This window comes from Acanthochromis polyacanthus, chromosome 5 (genome assembly GCF_021347895.1).
Source record: "Acanthochromis polyacanthus isolate Apoly-LR-REF ecotype Palm Island chromosome 5, KAUST_Apoly_ChrSc, whole genome shotgun sequence".
NCBI classification, from domain to species: domain Eukaryota; kingdom Metazoa; phylum Chordata; class Actinopteri; family Pomacentridae; genus Acanthochromis; species Acanthochromis polyacanthus.
The window spans coordinates 27,331,276-27,354,024 of record NC_067117.1 but is presented as its reverse complement, the minus strand read 5'-3'; the positions used below and the strand labels follow the sequence as shown (position 1 = coordinate 27,354,024).

Genomic DNA, 22,749 nt, shown 5'->3' with positions numbered 1-22,749 from the left:
TTGATGGGACCCATCTCTCACTAAGTCTCCGTAAGTGCCAGAGGGTGGGAGTCAAGGCCAAATTGGATTACATCCTCTGAGGATGGAGTTGTTCTTGCAGTTGACCTTGGGAATTGTTCAATTGTGATTCAATTTCAAGCACATGCAATCTGTTGACTGATCGCTGTAAACATGGCTACAAACACATTCCTTGTCCCCTGTTATCACACCAATAATGGATATGTCTTCCCTGCCACACAGGTTTACACTGTGAATATCATCCATCCATCCATTCTCTATACACCGCTTTATCCTCACTAGGGTCACGGGGGGTGCTGGAGCCTATCCCAGCTGACCTGGGCGAAGGCAGGGGACACCCTGGACAGGTCGCCAGTCTGTCACAGGGCTACATATACAGACAAACAATCACACTCACATTCACACCTACGGACAGTTTAGAGTAATCAATTAACCTCAGCATGTTTTTGGACTGTGGGAGGAAGCCGGAGTGCCCGGAGAAAACCCACGCATGCACAGGGAGAACATGCAAACTCCATGCAGAAAGATCCCAGGCCCAGACCGGGATTTGAACCGGGGATCTTCTTGCTGCAAGGCGAAAGTGCTAACCACTATGTCACTGTGCAATCCTCTGTGAATGTCACCCAGCTCCTAATCTGACTGTCAGATAAAGCGGTTTTCCGATTGCAAAAATCTAAAACAACCAAATCTCATTGTGACTGTAACTATCTCAGCATCAAATCAGCCTGGTACTTTAATGGATCCCAGAGATGACGAGTCGGATCACAGTAAACCCCCCGCTGTGAGTATCAGAAGGAAATATTCAGATATCCCTCCTGCAGAGTCACAGCCTTCATTCTTTTTGACCCAGGTGATTGCTTTGCTCTTTGTTCACTTGGCTGCGACAGCACCCTGTCACACTTTGCGTGCAGTGGAATGGGAGATAATTAACTGTAATGATAATGGCAGCCATTTGCTATTTCGATTAGTATCATTTTAATCATCATTACATTGTTGTCTGGCTGTGACATGACATTAGGAAGTGGTGATGGTGTGTACATAGAGCGGGCGATGGCGTTGGCTCGACAGGCCCGAGAGCAGCACTTCCTGCTGGAGACAGGCAAAAGAGGCCAGTGTTGATGGCTCATTACGGTTTGCAAACCTAACTGAAATGTTTCTGATTTAGGAATCCTCAGATTTTCTTGGTCGTTTGTGCTGTAATTAGCAAGTGTACTGCTTGTGGTGTCTTACCCCGGCATACATTACACTCCGCGTTCATTTGATCCGTCACGCTTCGCTGAACATTTACGTCCTCACTGGCAGCGATAATTGAATAAACTAGCAAGGGCATTTCTCTCCATGCATTTTTAAAGTGCATCTGAGGCAGTAATTTACATTAAGGGGAGCAATTAGCAGCCTGGCAATTAACAGCCAGCAGTTATGACATCACTATTTCATTATTTTTATTAATTTGTTTCATTTTTTGGAGCAAGCTAATCACTTTTTTTTTTTTGAAAGAGACCTGTTTCAGAGTGGACATGGGCAACTTCTAAGCTGTTTTCTGGACTGCTGGTTTATACAGTAAACTGATGAGATGCAGCATTCAACACCTTTACTGTCATTGTGCAACTGCAGAGAGCAAGCCAATGAAATTACTCAGTAAGTTAAAACAGAGTAAAATAAATAATAAAATACACAGTGTAACAAAATGCATGGATAATATCTAGGAAGTGTAAACACACGAGAGAGTGCAAACGAAGGTGACTGGATTCACAGATGTTGGTACGATATTACATATGATCTGATTATTTCCCCAAAAGGTAGTTCGGTCTCTGTGTGGTGGTGAGGGACTGTAGACAGTATGGGACAGCATATATGGAAGCTTCCAGGATGCCTATATGTCTGTATATACTGTTATTAGTTATACAAAATACATGAAGTGATACTGGTGCTAATGTATCCACAAATGTCAAAATTTCATGCCCCCTGAAGTAAGAGATGAGGTTTTTCTGAGCTGTGCTGTTGAGCAAAACACCTCTAGTTTGGCCTATAAATCAGGCTGCAGTCTGCCGTGGGTATAAAACAGAAATTCAATAAAGACTCAACCAAACTTTAGATGTGTTTGGTAAGATTGCAGCAGTTGTAGAGCAGCAGTCTTGTAGACAGGGGCCGTCTCCATGGATGGAGGCTAAAAGATGAATTATTCAGGTGTGCCTTTGGCCTAATGTGAAGCATGATGAAAGCAGATTGTAGATTACCAGTGCGTCGACACTGTCATTTTGCTCTGAAGCACAGGTCCAGCGGGACAAGTGGGACAAACCTCTGAGTGAAAACACACTGCCCTCTGTTGGGCCAAACTCTTTTACTGCCTCCAGACTGTGACCACACATACTCAGCAGGTCCCACAAGGGTGGTGCCTCCGTCTTGATTTATTCCTGCCATTATTAAAATCATGTAGCTCTTCACTCAGATGATTTCAGTGTCGCCATGGTGAAATTAATCATGTGTGAACTAGTGACAAGGCATTTGCTTGCTCTGGCACTTGTTTCTGTGGACATGCACACTGTGTTACGTTGAAAACTGCTTCTATCTGGGCTGTCTGATGGATTTAATGAAACGCGTGCAACTGTGTGATCTTGCACAACCCCAGATGCCATCAGAGAGGAAGCCATGACACTATTTTAGAGACTTCATTAGCAGGGCGTCATGTAAACTGGTTCCAGGACTAAATATCTGTCAGGTATGGGACTGTTAGAATTTATAAGTGATAACTTTATTAGTTCAAGTTTCCAGGAAGTTCCAGTACCCGTTTAATTCAGTCTATAAAACAGCAATAATTGATTCTTTTTTAGGCAGCCAGTTGGGGACATGAGAAATACGCTGTTAATAAAGCATTGACATACATATCAAACACTCTGATAAGGCAAAACTTTAAGACCACCTTTCTAATTTGCTGTTGGCTTCATCTCTGCAACACTTCTCAAGGTGTCCTGTGGTACCAGGCACCAAGACATAAATATCCAGATCATTTAAGTCCTAGAAGCTGTGAGTTTTAGCCACCATGTATCAGACTTATTCCAACAAATCTTCCAACAAAGTGTCGTAATTCATGGTTTCTCAGTAGCTACTCACCGCTGTCTGCCGCTGCTGCTTAGGTGATGCTCTGACTATACAGACTAGTGTATTGCAAACTTTGCACAAATCTGTAAACCTGCACATTACTCCGACATTTACATTGACTATAAAAGCTGACTGTTCTTTTACTGTCCTATTTATGCACGAACTTTCAGCGTGTCAGCTGTTTGGTGCTGGGCAGGTCATATCCAAGCAGTATCCAGTATTCAGTTTACATTAAGACATTTGATCCATTGTTAGCATATGAACATTTTATGCGAGTTGTATGTGGTGTCAGTTGTTGAAAGGTTCTTTGAAAAATGTTCTTTTATGAGCTCTGCACATCTCTAAAATGGAGATATGGCCTGTCCTCTTTTGTCCCTGCATCTCTAACACCAAACGTAGTTGAACTGAAGTGGTTCTGGCAAATCTGAGACCTGAGCTAATGTTTAGCTTACTGGTGTAATTAATACATTAACTGTCTGAATGCCAAGCAGTGCTTTGGGATTCACATTTTTTTCACTGTGGGCCTATTTGTTGCTGCAGTAGAAAGACCCTCACCTTTATTAAACTAGTATGGGCTTGGCTAGAAGTAGGGAGAGGTCAGACGGGCTTTTTGTGCAGTCAAACAAAATCGAGAAAACCAAACGTTGAACTTTCATGATAGTTAATAAATTAAACATCTTTCAACATGTACAACATTGTTGCCCAGATGTCCACAGGTGTTACTAATATTGGACAAAAAATGGTGGCTGTACATACAATAAATGTTTTGCTATTTACATTTTTTACAATCTCTACAAATTAGGCCTTTGTCACTGCTCTGCTGACACCATGCTGACTGTGTCGTCCAACAATTTGCTCTTCTGTATGCCTTTATTTTACTGATCATTCATCGTCCTCTCAGTCTCTCTCATTTCTCTACAAAAGTGTTTCCTCTCTGATTTGTATAAACTCAGCCTGCAGTTCAACCAAGTACTCTGAATACACTGAATTTTTGTCCCGTGACTGTTGGTCACAGCTGAGGCAGTCATGGATTCTTAGTTGTCCCAAAAAGTGCAAAATTTTTGCTTTTTTGCAGAATCTGTTGCAAGCAGTTTACCTTTGATAAAATTTTAAGTGACACGTGGAACAAAATGATTTTTGATGAAATGCTACAATTTTAGGCTTATATTGGGTTTTTGTTCCCCAGAAAAACCACGTCACACATTAGTTTACAGACTATCAGAAAGCTGAAAATCTTACTATTCGTTCTGCTTTTAAATGGTATGTTGACATTAAAAAGTGACATGCCTTTCAAACATTTGATGGATTCAAACATTTGATTCATACGGTTTATTTAAATTACATATGAAAATATGTCTTAAACAGATGCAACAAAATTCTGGAAAGGGCATTTCAAAAAACACAACCACAAGACAGAAAAGACAAAAAGAAAGTGTTGTGTTGTTTTATTTTCAAAAATGTTGCTCTACTTTCTGTCCAGATAGATAGATAGATAGATAGATATGGACTTCACTTGTCATTTGAAGCTTGCAGAAGGACTTTTCTTGAGGCTCAGTTGCAGATGTGAGTCAAGACAGCCGGAGGAGGGAGACAGTGACCACAGAGATGGGAGTGGCTCTTAAACAACTTTCCCTCTAATCACACTCAGACACACACACACACACACACACACACGCTCAAAGTCCATTACTGCTGCTCATTCACTCCTGTCCTCAGTGCTGCTGCGTAGAAGTGATTAGCAAACCACTGAGACAATATGCAAAATGGCTTTCGTCACACAGAACTCACGCTCAATGAGCTGCTCTATCATGTATCGCGCTGAACAATCTCGTGATTGGATTGCCTCTTCACAGCCTCTTCCTCGTCCTGCTCCGTGTGTTTTCCTGACTACCAGCAGAGTAGTGAGGGAAACTGGAGCGAAGTGGCTTTTGTGATGTTGTTGTTGTGAGCCCTGGGCTTTTTTTTCTCTTATAGAAAGGGCCTCCACTTCTGGGCCCTAATGCCTGCCTTTCAGCTGATGCCGTAGCACTCCACAATACACTGCTTCCGATCATTCACCAGATTCCTCTCCATCTGAGGAGACTGAAGCCATGTCTCAGTGTCCTATAGCTAAAAGCACTGTGTTTAGAGGTAAACATGGTCAGACGTTCCTCCCATTAACAATAGTGCAGGAAAAATAAGAGATTATGCTCGTACGTCCTGTCTTTTGTGCAGCTCTGTAGTTGATAATAGCCATTCCTGTTACTGTTTCTCCTACCGACTGGCCGGAAGCAGACCTTACTGAAAGCATGTAAGGAGATGTTGTCCAGCAGCACTTATCATAAACACGTCTCCTCTCTATAAGCCTGTTACATAATGGACTATTAGGTCCATTCTGCACAAGGATTAGAAGTGGTGGGGAAATCTCTCAACAAGAGACAGATGGACCAAGAGACATCTCCGGCCTTCACAGGTATGCAATCTGATGATCCTCTTTTAGATTTAAATTTCACAACTTAGATATTTGCTGAAGGTCTCAGCAATGCTTCTGGGTTTGCTGGATGAAGTTTGTTTCCATCTTTAAGGTCTTATCGAGGCCTAATGTCTCTTAAGATTTTTAAAATGTCTTGTCAGAAGGTCTTTGCTGGTGTCCAGACAGAGCCAAATGTCCTCCTCAGTGCTGTTGTCTTGTGTCAAATCCTGTCTCTTTTCAGTTACTCTCATGTATCACTAAGTTGTTTAAAAATTGCTTATGGACAAAGATTTAAAAAAAAAAATCAGTGAGGAGCTGCTTTTATGAATTGTACTGGAGTTACTGGGAAGTGATTGGGGTGGATGATGGGTGTGCAAAACCCTGAGCTGTCTCTGACAACATAGATGTAATTTAGTCGAATATAGACGTAATTGCTAGAAGACAGGGTTGGACAGTCAATTCTCCGGAGACCAATTCATAACAATGAATCACAACTGAGTTGTAGCTGTCGGCGTCGCTCCGCTCTGTATGTTCTTCAACATGCTTTTGGTGCTTGTACTGCAGAGGCAAGATGATGCCCCTCAAGGGGATTTGTTCAGCCCCTGCTGTTGAAGGCTGGGTTTAGCAAAATCATGTGTCCACCATGTAATGAGTACATGCAGCAGCCGATCCAGTACAATTCATCAAACTGACAAACTCACCCCCACCGATGCATTTGCTTCCTTGTTGTGAGCAGACAGGAAACATCTCCCACCTGGATTAGTCGCTAATACTGAATAGTTCATCGAGCGACTTGCTGGACCTGCAGCCATGGCAGTGATCCCTGCAGTTTGTGTCTAAGTAGATTGGGTCTGAATGTCAGTAAGTCTCCGGAGAGGGGAAGGAGAGGATCTTTGCTTTCACTCATCGCTATTGTCATGACAACTGCTATAAAGGCCCTGTCGGTGATTGATGTTTCAACGCTTCCTTCCACCTTGCCTCTTGTCATGTCAGAGCGGTTCAGCCATTTCTGCAAATTGTGTATTCCCGTGAGGAATGTGCAGTCGTGTACAGCGGCGAGTGATACATACAAAGCATATTCGGCAGTCATGTTATCTGCCGACTGATAGAGCAGCTTTTTATTTTGTTAAGCAATTTGCCCGCCCCCCTCCTGCTTATTTCCAGTCTTGTTGTGTATCACCCAACACTGTGACCAGCTCCACCCTCTCTTCACTCTCTCTGATTAGGGCATACATCTTCCAGAAGGCTGCACAACTTCACTCTTGTGCTGCAGTTAGATGGAAGGTATAGCTGAAAAGCTGTCAGCACATCGTTGCCAAAAGCAGCATTTGCTCATCTGCTGGCTTAACACGTTTGAACTAAGGAGGAAAAAGGGCAACGCACTGCAGACTAAGAAAATTCTTAAACCATTTTTTCCTGACGTGCTCTAATACCATTTGAATTGCTCTCCTTGATAGTCTTTTTACTGGTGACAAGGTGCCAGATGGGGTTCTTGGCCTGTGTTTAAGCTGACATTGCCTTACTTTGTCTGTTTCTGATGAAATTAAGCACTTGAACAGCTTCTGTTCAGCGAAACAACTGTCTCCTGCTGACTGTTTTACTTCAAGTCAGTAATGAAACTCGGAAATTAAGAATAGATGGATGCCACGTGGATAAAGCAAGGGCTCAGGCCCCAGAGGAAGTACTTGGGGCTCACCTGTGTTTTCACCACTGGCATTGTTCAGGATGGGAAGCTGATGAGGGATTAGGTCCTTGTAACTACATTAGTGACTCATGTGTAGCACCTGTAAGGATTTTGTGCAAGTTTTAACCTCCTACATAACTGCTTCACAGCTTAGGGTCATGACCTCTTCAGGGATACAAAGAGCATTAAAGGGATGTGGAAGATTGGCTAACAGAATCCCTTTTCTTTCCTACCTCTTTGAGGAGAAATAGTGGAACATCAGTTGTAGTGCAGAGTTAATGCAATATTAGTCACCATCATGTTTTGGCTTTCTATAGCTAAATCAGCATGATCAAACATGGTACAATGTGAATTCTAAATATTTTGCTCTTTAAAAACCCTGTGCAATATGTATTATACCACAAACACAAGGATATATGCTCTTTCCATAGTCTTTGCACTTATATACAACCTGCGCACTAATAGTACTCTATCAGTATTTTCTATTTATCAAAAAAAAAAAAAGCTGTGCAATACCACTGACATGGTGCAATAATGCTGCTTTTTAAAACTAGTACTTATCTATATTTTGGTCCATACTTCATTCCTTAAATGTTTGCACTGCCTTTGTTGCGGTACCATTGCACATTAATAAAGGGTTATCTTATCTTTTCTGATATTGATGCTGAAAATGCAGGCTACACAGTGGCCCTGGGATCTTTCTGCATGGAGTTTGCATGTTCTCCCTGTGCATGCGTGGGTTTTCTCCAGGTACTCCGGCTTCCTCCCACAGTCCAAAAATATGCTGAGGTTAACTGATTACTCTAAATTGTCCGTAGGTGTGAATGTGAGTGTGATTGTTTGTCTGTATATGTAGCCCTGCGACAGACTGGCGACCTGTCCAGGGTGTCCCCTGCCTTCACCTGAGTCAGCTGGGATAGGCTCCAGCACCCCCCACGACCCTAGTGAGGATAAAGCGATGTATAGAGAATTGATGGATGGACATCAGTCTGAGATGCTGAACTACAGTGACTGAGTGGAGACTAGAGGCTTCTCTGTATACTGCCATCCAGTGAGCTCCTTTGATGTATTTTGGGTAGAAATTTATTAATGTTTTGCCCCAAGAGATCCTCTAAAATGAAGTGAGGAAGAAACATATTTTAAGTCTCATGCAGATTTGTACATTGGTAGCAATAGTAGCACAATGTGGAAATCAAAGCAGTGCTTTGTTTCTTTAAATGTGAATGTGCAATATAAAAAAAAGCTTGAAAGTCAACTAAAAATAGGCCAATTGTGATTACAGTGTTTATTTAAAGAAACTATGATTATAATTGGATGGATGGATGGATGGATGGATGTTATTGTCATTCATGCGTGTCTGTACGTATATGTGTGTATAGCTCATTTGCATAGATCCTCTATGAATGTGTTTTCCATAGTAACACACATCCAGCCATATTAAATGTGATTAAGGTCTGTGCTGGCCCAGTGGTTTCACTGTGGAGGACTCATCAGCTCTGGATGAGAAGCACAGAGAGGATTTGATTCCCTGACGCCTTCCCCTCTGTGGACCTGCCCTCAACGCAGCCACTGGTTTCCATAGAGACCAACGTACCAATCACCTCTCTCCTCCTCGGCGCTGTAGTACAGTGATCCATTGCATAGTACGTTACGTAGGTCCCTCCACATTGAGATAATCCTCACTTGGTAGATGGTGCAGGCGTGACACATTACGGTGCTTCAGATGTTGTTTGGCGTGATTACAGCTGCAGAATCTAATGGTACATATGCCAATTTGATTGCATTGTCTCTGTTATGATTGGAGAGTCACACATTAAGAGCCATTTGGAAACATATGCATGTTTGCATTCAGATTAATTATTCACAACCTGATGAACAAGAATTAGTGTATAGAAGGGGTCTTCATTCCCTAGTGTCGTACCTAAAAGCACTAATAGATATTGACTCTACAGATAGGATTAAGTAGACTTAATGGAAATACAGTGCTAGTCTGTGTACATGAATATATATTAAGTAGGTTAAATGCAATAGAGAGTTTGTGCTGCTAATGAGATGTGCAGCGCCGGTTACATCATGAGGCTGCTGTACGTGAGCCATCATCCCACAGTGTCCAAGCTGGAATGAGCAGCACTGGGTGTGTGTGAGTGTGTACGGGTGGTGTGTTGGAGTAGGTGGGAGATTTAACTGCATGCTAGTCGGTTTGTGCCTAAGCTTTCTGCTCTCCTGCTCCCCCAGACCAGACTCAGAGGTCCCCGGCTCTGCCATGATTCACAGACGCCACCATCACTCGTGAGTACTCGTGTAAATGTTGCATGCTGGGGGATTTTGGGGGTAATGTAGTGTAGTCTGAAATGTTAAAAGTTAGAACTAGAGAGCTAAAACTTTCTTTAGGAGTAGAAAATGTTCATTTGATATATAATGCATGGCTTTTTTTGGAATCCAGGGAATCTAATATGTATTTGGAGTCATTTCTTATGTCTTAAGGGATTTGGAAAGCAGACACAGTGCACTTTTTTGCCTGTGTGCACTGTTTTGCATGTGTTTTTGTGTGAATATATGTTTGCAGGCAAACTCAAATGCTGCTGTGGTTTGAAACAGACTTCATCGGGACTTTTTTTTTGCTGCACCGACAGACGTAAAGGTGGACTGTATTTGTGTAGCTCTGGTGACGTCACGCCAGCAGAGCTATTTTTAGAAAGGGGTCTGAAGAAGGCTGGCTTTTTTTTTCTCTTCACCCTTCCAAGAGTGTTATTACTATTCAAAGCCTTTCTCAAGTGCATGCTTTTCTCAGCCTGTTTCATTTCACCGTTTTGGACAATTTGGAGCCTTTTAATGGGCCACTGATCACATACACAAAGCCAGCTTCACACCTCAACACACACACAGTCAACTTCCACAGAGAATGCGTTGATACAAAAGAATAAAGCCAAAATCTATGCATTTGTGGACGATTTTGCACACAGAAAGAATGAATTAATGGCCACTGCTGCGTTGGCTGTGCTGATATTTGTAAAGGTGATTAATATTAATGAGGAATTTGTTTTAAAAGGAAAAAAAGTGCATTTATTTATGCATTCAGGAAGGACTCTACTATACTGGAGAATTTATAGTGTGGTTCCATGCATGATGCACATCAGTTAAAATGACTGACTACAATGCAGCGTTCACTCATTATCAGTCTCAGCAGTGCCGGGCTGCAGCGGGACGGCCGAGGCAGCATTGACCTCTTGTTAATCCCACTACCATCCTCCTACAAAGCTCATCTCTTAGTCCCAGGATGTTCATTAGGCTCTTTATTTTTCTGACATCCGGGGAGTCACATAAAAGTCAGATTTTCTGCCTCACTAGTGCTGGATTGCATAAGAAAGAAGGAGCCTCCATCTGTTCCACCCAGGGCTTGCCTGCACCGAGCACAGTTTTCATCACATTACCACAATGTAGCCTCCCCCTCCTCCCCTCCTCCCCTCCTCCCCTCTTCCCCTCGGTCAAGGCACAGCCACGGGGGCATCGATGGTGATCATGTCACCCGACCGAGCTCAAGGTCGCTGGTGGGTTTGTGCCGCAAAGCTGGATTTCCTAAAGTTCCACATCTAAACATATCCTTCACACGGGTGGCCGCTTGTCTCATGATGACTTTTACTTTCCTCTTTGGTTTGAAGCAGTCTTGGAGAGAATAGGTAAACCTTGCAGCCGTGACTTTTCAGTAATTCTGATGCTGATCCAATGTGTTGTAATTTAAGTTGCATCTGCATAATATTCTGCAGTCTCAAACTAGCTCCAAGCTGAAGTCAACGCTTTGAGTATTAAGGATTTGAAATAAAATCACGAATACTGCATGCAAGTGCCAAATCTCAGCTTTGGTTGTGCAGGTTTGCATCAATATTTTAAGATATATACGTGGAAGATGAAGCCCTTCAAACACAATTTTTAGGGGTTCAAAAGTAGACATAGATGAAGTTGAACAAAATCGTCATATGTATTCACTTTGCATTCTGTTGGTGCCTGAAGTTTTGGACTCACAGACATCATCAGAACTTTTCTATATCCCTGGTGATGCTCTCTCAGACCTTCACTGTAGATTCCTTTAGCTCTTCTTTCTCTGCTTTTGGTCTGATCCACAGCGCCTCAGTTTTGTTGCTTTGATCATTAATACTGATGAAATATGGTCTGCTAAGTGTTAATACGTTTGTCTGAGCGTGACCCAACAGAATGCTGCTGTAAACCTGAGCATTCATCCTGCTGTCTTGGTAAACAAACGTGCATACACCACAACAGAAGCACCACCATTTTTGACGGTGCAGTTGCAATTTCTTCATTCCTTTGTCTCGATACATTTGATTTTGTTTTCCAGTCCACAGTACTTTGTTCCATGACTCCATCCCCTACTGCAGCCTTTTTGTTTCTGCGGTTTGCCTCTTGTTGATCTACCTGAGTCCTCCAAGGATCTGCTCATGAAGTCTTGTCCACCTACATCCTGTATTCTTGATTTTCTGTGTAGTCATGAAGATGTCTTTCTAATTTCCTGCTCGTCCACAAGAATTTTTGCTCCTCCATTGTCTAGATTTTCTCTGAGCTGCTACATTTTTCAAACTAACTGAGCTGCAGCTTTGGGCAAACCTGGATTCTGTATCTTGCTGTTGGTTGACCCTCATTTTTACCTTCCTCACTTTGCATGGTTAAGCTTCAGTCTTCATATTGACAACACCTCAATCTAAATAGCATGTGATGGGCAATAGCAGTGATCAAGATGCGTTTGTGGCTGCCTTTCTAGAACATACAAGTATCTGTTGCTGAGATAACTAGGAGCAACTACTAGTGAGACACCATTGGTTAAAACCAGACTTGTCAATTCATCACAGACGTCACAATTTCTTCAAGCCTTTAAGAGTCTTGTCACTCAGCTTTTCAAATAAAAGTTGGAGGGAATTATGGCAACTTTAAATGACTGTAATCAGCTTCTCATCCACTTTGCATTGCTGGGCAGAGCAATGCAGAAATCCAATCTGTAGTGGCATTAGGAAGTGTGACAATCAGATTGGAGGATTCTCTTCTGTCCTGATAAGCCTGAGTCATGTCCACAAACTGGCTGTGGTCTGTAGTAAACGTGGACTAGCAAACTGGATTCTAGTACATAGAACAAAAACATGTCCTGAAAGCGAAGAAAAATCAGATTTTGTTTGGGTTGCTAGAAAGTTTTTGTGTAGAGACTTTAGGGATTTTTACGTTTTCAAAAGGAAACACTGAACACCAGACGGAAAGATGAATATTTTCTGAAATTGCCTTATGATGAACGTCAAAATTCAATTATCCATTCATCTATTATTTATACATTGCTTAATTCTCATTGGAGTCCATCCCAGCTGACTTCGAGCGAAGGCAGGGGACACCCTCGACAAGTCGCCAGTCTGTCACAGGGCTACATATACAGACAACAGTCACGCTCCTAATCGCACCTACAGGCAATTTAGAGTTTTCAATTAACCTCAGCATATTTTTGGACTGTGGGAGGAAGCCGGAGTGCCCGGAGAAAGAAATTCAATCAAAAATTGAAATACATTTTCCTTTAGAAAAGCAGTGGAGATAAAAGTCTGAGTTTGTTAATGACAACCTAAAAAAGCTACAATAATGCATTTCACCCACATGGGGAAAATTGAAATGGTTATGCTAGCAGTGGCCTATTTAGTGTCCTGTTTATTCTCCCATACAATAACCTTTTAGCTCAGTTTTGTTCTCCACCTACTCCTGTGAAAAATATCAGGCTTTTCAGTGTTCTTCATGAACTTGCAGCTAACTTTTTTGTCAAAAGCAAAGACAACAAAAATAAAGAGCTGAATGGCTCCATAGCTGTGCGTAGAGCTGAACAACTGGGTAAATGGAATAAAAGTTCACTTTCATCAAGTGCACTGTTAAGCCATGACAGTAAGCCAGCTTGTACCACACCGGAAACCTGGAACAGGTTCACCAAAATGAAATGTTGTTATTTCAATGTTAGCAATTATGCTATGAAAAGCTACAATATCTCTTGTGATAACAACCTGTTCTTTGGGCCAATTTGAGTGACCCTTTACACATTACATGCTTTTTGATCTATTGCCAATATAAAGATATCCATTAATGCAGCTTTAAGTGGTGTTGTTGAATAAATATACTAGAATTGTGGTGTATATTTTAGAAGGATGTGGTGCAGAGGTAGTGCAGTGGTTTGTGGTGCTCATTCATGATTGTCAAGACTGATTTTATCTTTGGACGGCGTCAGAACCAACCAATAATAACATGCAACAAGTTTCCAAACAAAACAATGAAGTAATTAGTGTGCAGAGACCCTTCAGAGAAGAGCGTAACAATTAGATTGAAATGGCTGTTAATTATTGAGAAGCTGCGCTGTCAGACAGTGAATGGTGGGAATGTGGTTGATAGAGACGCTCTCATTTATCTTACTGTCTGTCTTTACTGTGTGTGCATGTACAGTAGCTCAGTAAGGCCACATATATCACTCTTCATGACAGCAATATCAAATAAAGCAGCCAGAGCCGCACCGCTGGGTTCTCGATTGATTGGCAGGACATTATTAGAAAATTCTTTGTCAGCCTTTTTCCACAGAATATACTGCAGGACCCTTGAGTATCAACATTGTTCCCCATTATCACAAAGGTAAATCTCCCCAGTGATGTCTGCCCACGTGTCTATAATGAATGGGCCACTGAAATATTCAGGGAGCCCTTCTGGTTAAACTTTAATGCTGGACTCAGTGTGCACCTTTACATCATGAAAGATGACTGTGGCGGTGTCAGACAGCCTTTGTGCGTTGCTTTAAACTGTCGGGGAAAATGACTAAATCATGAGCTAAATGTTAATGTAATCTTAAACGGCGCTGCTCTCCAGGTCCTGTCCTCACTGTTGTTTTAATGCTATATAAACAAAGGCAAAGAGTCTTGGAGGAGCTAAAAGGAGCTCAAATTAGCCTGGGTGTTTTAGCACCAGTGTGTTGTGGAGGGAGATCTATGTGTATTTAATATGCAGCAGCGGTGATATAAGAGCTCTGCAGCACATGGGGCACGGCTGTTTTTAGAAGGCAGTAGTAATTACAACTGGAAATTGTCAGATGGCACATAAAACTAGAGACACTCCAGCTAATTAAGAGTAACCTCATATAAGCGTTGTCATCGTGCACGGAGGAGCCATAAATAGATCTGGCTTTTTATTCGCTTTCCTGCCACCACTGTTTGTGCTGAATTGATCTAATTGTAAAGTCTCTTTCATGGCAGCACTGCAGAGCACAGCTGAGAGGATCAGAGATCAAAGCAGCCTCACTTTCCCATAAATCTGCATGGTGGCAAATTCAGGCTGCTAGCTCTTCCATGCTAAATACACGAGACACCGTCTACCTGTACCATAGGAGTGCAATTAACCCAACAATTTGGGTCTTTGTGGGCTTTGGAGAGGGATAAAGTGAAGGGAATGTGTTGTTAATTGCAGTTCACTGTCATAGGCAGACCAGGTTGAATGGTTCACGTGACTATTATCGTCATGAAGCATCGTAATTCAACTCTTTAATGGGGAAAAACATGGGTTTTTAATTATATATAGAGCTGAAATGGCGCTGAAACTTGACTGACTGATTAGTTTCAGTGCTTGCCTCTCAAATGTGATGATTTATTGTTCAATATCTCGGACTATAGTGACTGTTGGTCACTTAAGTCAATTTGGAGACGTCGTCTAGACTGCAACAGCCGATAAATTTCGCTGGGAAGACTAAGAAAGAGGTTAATCAGTAAAAGGGGATTTGTAAAATGTGCTAAAACATCATATAACGTGCTAATGGGGATTTTTATTACACCATAATGCATCTTATACAGACATACAGGGACGGTCAACTCTTCATACCAGCGTTATTATTAGGCTGATGGCTTTTATCTGCCTCACTGTCAGTGACACAGAGTACAATTAGACATGATGTCAACTAATGTATCAGAGATACAAAATTACTTGCATGCCACATAAATTGGGATTTGTTGGGCTTGGGACAGTAATGTTGTTTTCAAGTAAATGTGTAATACTCCTTACAGAACTACCACTGACTGAAATACAAACTGGGCTGTGCAGGAATGACAAACTGCTGGCGTGACAGTAATGAAATGGAAACCATACTGAACTTAACCCTTTTATTTTGCTGAGGTAAATATTTCCCTGAGAGCTACACCGACTTCCAAATTCACCTTCCTTCGTCTCAGTTAAACAACTTACTAAGCATTGAATGCAGTGAGGTGTAGCACATATCAGATGAAACTGCATAAATTGACCTTTTTAACATCACTAGTTGCTTGTCTGTGTGATGAAGTGTCAATAAGAACCGGGGATTTTGAATTTACATCAGATTTAATCATCGTTTCAGACCCGTTACTCTTGTATGACTTACTTATGAACTCACTATTGCACCAATATGTTAATATCTGTGCAATGCACACATTAAATATTAACACATCTGTACATTTGTCTGGTTTGAAACCTCTGCATTAGCCTACTGTATGTGAACACTGTAGCATATGTTTTCCCCAGTTTCCAAGTCATGTAGTATCCCACCTTCGTGGCTCTGATATTACCAGATTCCAGACTGTCACCAACACATAATTATAAAAAGATATCTCCAAAACATTTTAATAATACAAAACATAAAGGCAAATCTTAAAAGATCTGCAGGTATTTTCATATCAAATGATGAGGTCCGGACAACCTCAACTGTTCTGGGAACAAAACAAGATTCAACATGTACGGCTGAAGAAACTGTGCTGACTATCAACAGGAAACAAACAGTAGTCTCCCGGGTGCTGTCTTAGTCAAACATCTCATTTTCTGTTCCATCTCTACAGCTCATTTTCAAATAAATGCATAAAATGCCCCCAAAATACTGGCTGGTGCTCATAAACTATCCACAAAGGATCACAGAACATATAATTGTGACTTGGCAAGCAGCTAGCAGTCATCTATTAATCAAGAAGTTAGGACTTGTTCTACACTAAGATCAAGCCATAGTTTTGTAGTTAACTAAAAATGGCCTTTTCCAGCATCAATGTGCAACGTTCCCACAGTCGCTTCTTTAATGGAAAAACCAGTCCACCTTTCAAAACATGCCGTCAATTACGTCATGTACAGAATGATGGTGGTATTTTTGAAAGAATAAAACCCTGGTAGATTCACTTTGCAAGCAAAAGTTGGAATAAATTTGAGTGGAGGATGTGTGCCATGCGTGCAACAAAAGCATTTTACAGACTAAACAATTGATCGCATTGATAATACTACTTGTGGCCGTGGCTCAAAGCTGCCATATTTTCCTCTGTGGAGGTTTTATTGGAAACCGTTCTCCTCTTGGCCTGTGTGTATGATTCTTTATCTCTAAATGCTACACATAGATTTGGCTGAAATTTGGCAGAGAGATAGGCCTCTGCTTGATTAGATTTTGCAAGTAATCTTTATCCTCGGTTTGCACCATCTGAAGATTAGCGCCGATTGTGATGCTGCTCTCGGGTGCCAGTGGAGGAAAGCCTGACATTTGGGTCTTCCATGTCGGCTGCTCACTGAAGCAACAAAAATAGTCGCTACGTGGGTTTAAACTCTGCTCTGCGTTGCTGTCACATAACGTAGTGACATTAAACTTGGGGCATATCTGCACAACATTACAGGTCCTGATTTCAAAAATAGTACAAGCGTTCAAATATAAATAAAATAACAGAAAAGACATAAGATGGGTTGACACCAGTGTTCACAGTGCGTGGTATGTGACTGCCTGCAAATACGGTGTTTAAAATGGATTCCTTATCAATGTCAAAAATCTGGCTGAAATAAATTGGTTTTGTCAGCGTAAAAAATGAAAATCAAACTTGTGTACTCACATTTTTTGGCACGGGAACTTGGCTACTATCAAATCCTTGCATATATTGAGGAATGCAGGAAAGTTTATACCTTAGCTGTGGGGCAGTTTTCTGTGGAAATAATCCAAACGCTGTCTCTGCAAAGAAAACACTATGTCCATAATAGAAATGAAAGATAATCTGTGCAGTGTGAGAGTAGGAAGGTTCACCTGACAACACTAACTAGTAATGTTATTAGCTGGTTTTGCTGAAGCACAGTGGCCTTTCAAGGACAGCAAACCTCAGCTGCATAGTACACTTACAAAACAAATGTAAAGTCTCTTTCCCACCGGGGAGACGACTCTTCTGTTGCTTTGGTCGGTGTACTTGACTAGAAAGTAGCTCTGATTGCAGTCTGAATGATCAAGTCTTTGAATTAGGAAGGACATGCTGCAGTCGACTTTGTTCAAATGTATTTTGTCCTATTGAGTTTCAAAGCAAATGATGTTAATTGAATTTTATTGAGTTGAGCTGCAAAAAAATATTCAGTCTTTGCTCGTAGGATAATAAACATACAGGCCCCACAGTAGGAACTCAGTGCATCAAAAATCAGCACCATTACCAGTATCATTATTTATGTTGAAAAGCTTTTCTTTTAGTGGTATTTTGTATGTTTACCTCCAAGTTTGAGGGCAGACTCCATTTTCTCAGCATGAAAGGCACCAGTATTGCATAGATATCCTAACAGACGTCCTGTCGTCCTTCAGAGACACTTTTTCTTTGTTACTTTGTGCTGTAGAGGTTGTGTTGATCTACCTTTTGCTTTAAAATACTTCAAAGTTTTTTTTTTCTCTGATTCTGCAAAATTTTAAAGCCAGTTTCATTCAGTTAAGCTACTTGAAAATCATAACTCAACTCGATTTTCTGTCAAGTTTTCTAACTTGGGTGTCACTCGTGACTGGTGGATTCGCTTTTGTTGCATTGAGTTTCTACTTTGTTTTTTCAATATAATCTCTGTAAAGTATTTGTTTCTTATTTTACATTGGGAGCAAATATTCTCTCGCTGATCTTAAAAATAATGCAGTAATCGAAAGGTGATAGAATTTTAAAATATTAGCCTTTCAAATGATTTTACACAGGTTGTACTCACCTCTGTTATGCACTGTACACACACATATACAGTACCAGTTAAAAAATTTGAATAATACTCCTTTGCAATGTCCTACAAAACAAAATAAAGACATATCTATAGTATAACACATATAGATTTATGTCATAAACAAAGAAATGGTTTAAGACTTTAGATTGCATCATCACAGCATTCTTGAAGAAGCTTTCAAAGCTCTTCAGATCCTGAAGTAATGATAGACTTCCACTTCTTTATTACTTAAATCTGCAGATATTCACATGATATAGATTGCTGTGTTTACTGAATATGCTTTTGTTGTGGTGCACCAAAGGTACTGTAGTGACTTTAGCGGAGACTGACCTGTTGCCTGAAAAAATATTCCAGTACTGTACTCCCACTACTATCAGATTTGTTTGCTTATGCATTGTTTCATAGGTATCATTTCAGTTTTGATTTCTAAAGGGGTTTCTTCAATCTTTGCTGGTGTTTTAAAGTTTAGCCTTGAGAAGACTGACTCAGATGTTGAGAATAACCTGTTGAGGTCTGAGGATCCACTATTAGAGGGTTTAAAAAAAAACTGAATGTGATCTCTGATTCAAATTTGGGGCCAAACACATTGATGTCATTGTAATTTTGCAAAGTGAGAGAAACGCCATATGTCTGACGACTGATTAAACAGCAGCACATTAGAGATAAACAGCTTCCCCTTTGGCTTCTTAACCTGTTTGTCTTGTATGATTTATCCTATTTCAAAGGAATCCATGCTGCAAAACTATGCTCCACAGGGGTCTTACTTCAACTCACCTGACCTGATTAGTGTTTTCTTTCCATCATCCATCTCCCACTTTAATAACTGTACAGGGTGTAGGGTAACAGTTAAGTGATGAGAGCCTGAACAGTGTGACTCCGCTGACATTTTGCTTCACCTTTCATCTGGTTTGCGGCATCACTCCCGCACTTGCCACTCAAAAGTACTTCAAAAACGAGACCAAACCACTGAGGCTCCACTTCTTCCTGCCTGAGGCGATAAAAACGGGGCAGCAGGCCAGAAGGTTACTGTAACTCTGTTAGGAGGGGATGATTTCTTTAAGCACTGAAATGAAACTTGACCTGACATAACATCTAATATTGGAATAATCTGATCTACAGCCTGGAAATACACAAGCTGTGTAGAGAGAGGTAGATTTACTCAGTTAAAGTTACATCTTTAGGTATAGTTAAGAGATACTTTACTTGAATATGTCACCATGAAAACACAGAGAGAAGTACTTTTTTACTCCGGTGGAAGCTATATTGTTGTACCTTATTGATTGTATAGACAAAGGCTTATGATGACCTTATATGTTATAAAACAATATAGTGTCATAGATTATCATAGTATGATGTAATTCAGATTAACCTCTACCTTGAACAAAACGCTATAAATATATTATTGTACCAGTGATTATTCCATATATTGCCAGATATCATTATATTTTAACACCAGGCGTAAACTAACCGTGACGTCACCCGTTGGTTTCAATGCCGAGAAAATGAAGCCCGGATTTTGCTACTTCCTGGTCGCCGGTTTGGATTTTTTGGAGCCAGTGACGTAAAAAGCGTCATCAAACAGGCTGGACCGGAGAGCAACTAGGGGCAGGATTGGCTGAGGACTCTCTTATCCCGCCCACGTTTTACCGCAGAAGCTTCTGTTGCTGTCTATCAAGTATAGCCACGCCCCCTGGCTCCGCCAACTTTAATGATTTATTTAAAATTAAGTATTGATTTATTTTAAGATCGGCCACCTGATCTCTCAGTTTGACCATGAAAACTAACGGGGGGAAAAATCCTGAGCTGTAGACAATCAGTCTATCAAATTTTATTTTTTCCAAAAATGAATAGGGGTCTATGGAGCAAAAGCTTTTTGGAGCCAACCCTAGCGGACGGCGTGATATTGCAAGTTTTTGACACTTCCGGGTGGGCTTCAATTGCTACATCCACTATTTATACAGTCTATGTTTAACACTGACTTCCAGGACTTCTGATATATTGATATTTAATTGGTACGTCATTTTGCTCACTATATGGTTTGTCAACATGCTTAACGTTGAGACTTTCAGATCTGAGCATCTGTTTCCATACTTGAGGCTGGGGAGGTTTTACTGAAATATCAGTCACGTGAAACTGATTTTTATTTATTGCTTTTACTGAGTGTATGGAGAACTGAGCGTTCAGTTTAGTCAGTCCCAGTTCATGTTGGGGGACAAAAATCATCGTAGTCCGGCAATGTTTGTCAAAGCTGCAGATTCATTTGTTGCAGTTCCACAGCTGGAGTAAACCTCGTTGGAGATTTTATTTTGCAGCAAAAGTTTTCCTCCACCAGTGACTGCATGAACAACACCATTGTCTTTCTGTATCTGCCTCTGTCCTCTATGTCTCATCTTCCATTTGATTTAACTTCGTCCTCATAAGGCTCTGTGGGGAAATCTGCCGTCGCAATTATCTGTCGAGTTTCCTGAAAGTTAGCCTCTCACATTTAAACAAACCGGCACAGGCGAATGAATATGCCGATAATTAGGTCAGCCGCCAAGTTGCCCCTGATAGAGATCCCTAATGGAGTTAGCAAAATGGTCATTCCAGGCAGCTAATTTCTGCTTCCTCACAGTTAAATAAACTTTTTAAGTTATTCACATTGAAATTAGTTTTATTGTAAAGCTGTAAGGAGCTTGTTTTTTGCCCAGATACGTGCTGTTTTGTGCTACTTCTCATTTTCCTGAATCCCTACAACAAATCTGAAGAGGCCAAAGTTAGCTTCACCATTTGAGACACAATAAACTCATTAAATCTGCAAGTAGCTATGTTTTGATGCCTGGACCCTTATTGGATGTGGTGTTAGAGAACTAATTATCTGTCATGATGTTGTAAGTCATGTGTCGAACACACCGTGGAAATTACTTATGAATTGGATGGAAGAATTATCAAGCATTGATAAATTACGCAATGTACACTACGGTTCAAAGGTTTGGGGTCACTTAGAAATGTCTTTTTTTTGATGGAAAAGCAAGTTTTTCGGTGAAGATAACATTAATCGGTAGTTCAGTCTAGACATTGTTAAAGTGGTAAATGACTATTTTAGATGGAAACGGCTGATTTTTAATAGAATATCTCCATAGGGGTACAGAGGAACATTTCCAGCAACCATCACTCCTGTGTTCTAATGCTACATTGTGTTAGCTAATGGTGTTGAAAAGCTAATTCATGATTAGAAAACACTTGAGCAGTTATGTTAGAACATGAATAAAAGTGGGAGTTTTCATGGAGCACCAAACTTTTGAATGGTAATGTATTTTGGAGTTATAACTTCCAAATTTAATGGCAAGACATCGAAATTCACAATGTCACCATGGACACCTCAGTTTAGCACTGCAAAGATCTTCAGTGGCCCAATTTGATGTTGAATGTAAGACAACTGTAAATGGCAAAAAGTGTGTCAAAGTGACACAGTCAGTTCCTGCTGGGTTTAGGTTATGTCTCCTACAGGTTTTTTTTTTGTCATTGTTGGAATGTTACATGGTTTCTGGATTCATAAACATAGAACAACATCCCTCCAGGGCTACTTTTCTGAAACGCTGTAGTGGCTACAGTTGAGCCATTTTGACAAATCCATGCAAAATAATCTCAAAATATGTACATTTTCACCATTTTGTGTGTGCAAAGCAAAATTATCATGTACTTTTCACCCAAAAAATCCCCCTCAAGAGGTTTCTCGCATCAACTGGCACTGATAAATATGAAATAAATCAAAAATATCCTTTAGGTTATGGAATGTGGAAAGATTTTTACAATAAAATGTAGAGTTTCATAAGAAAAGACTATTTCACTTGTTTTCAGTTAACTGACCACAGACAGAAATTATTTGTATATGTAGTAAATCTATTACTTCAACACTTCTTTACTTTAGTTCCTAAACTGCACTTATATGATTAATTTATGCCTTTTTGGTCCCCCCTCCCCCTGCAAAAACTACTTTTATTCTGTTTAGCTGTTACATAAGTACATTACAATACAACTATATTTCCACAGATTTCTTCAAAAATGTGTACTAAAAATGTCTGAGGATAATTTATTGTCGAACAATAAACTTTATTATCAAAGACAAGAGTTGCAGTAAATCGAACTGATAAATTCTACTAAAGGTAAATTAATATTAAATGACTGAACACAAATTAAACTAAATGCTGCCTGCAGACACTCCAGTCCTATTATTACACTTGTTTTATGGCATTTATCCTGACTAGATCCTTGCTTGAGTTGTTTCTACTCTGAGTATGTTGCTTTGGATAAAAGCATCTGTTCAATGAAATTGTTAAAAATATATAAAGCTTACATTATTATAATCATGAAACGAGTCACATTTTACACAAATGCTAAAATATGTCCCAATAACAATAATTTGGTAATACCTCTCCATCATTTGCAGTCTTATTATGCTGTAATGTCACCGTTAATTTAAAGATCATTCTTGTATAAAATCACTGAACAC

The 22,749-nt window shown here is 40.5% G+C and overlaps 1 protein-coding gene across 3 annotated transcripts in view; it reads left to right on the top strand.

Annotated features, from left to right (window-relative positions):
* The window catches only part of iqsec1b (IQ motif and Sec7 domain ArfGEF 1b), a 232,400-nt gene that overhangs the window by 115,307 nt on the left and 94,344 nt on the right, over nt 1–22,749 (top strand). For 2 of the 3 annotated variants that reach the window (XM_051948456.1, XM_051948460.1), the window contains exon 3: nt 9,489–9,542. The exons of the other annotated variant lie outside the window; for it this stretch is intronic. In XM_051948456.1, coding sequence (XP_051804416.1) covers nt 9,489–9,542 — 54 coding nt within the window. The remainder of the gene's footprint in view (nt 1–9,488; nt 9,543–22,749) is intronic. 3 annotated transcript variants of the gene reach the window in all.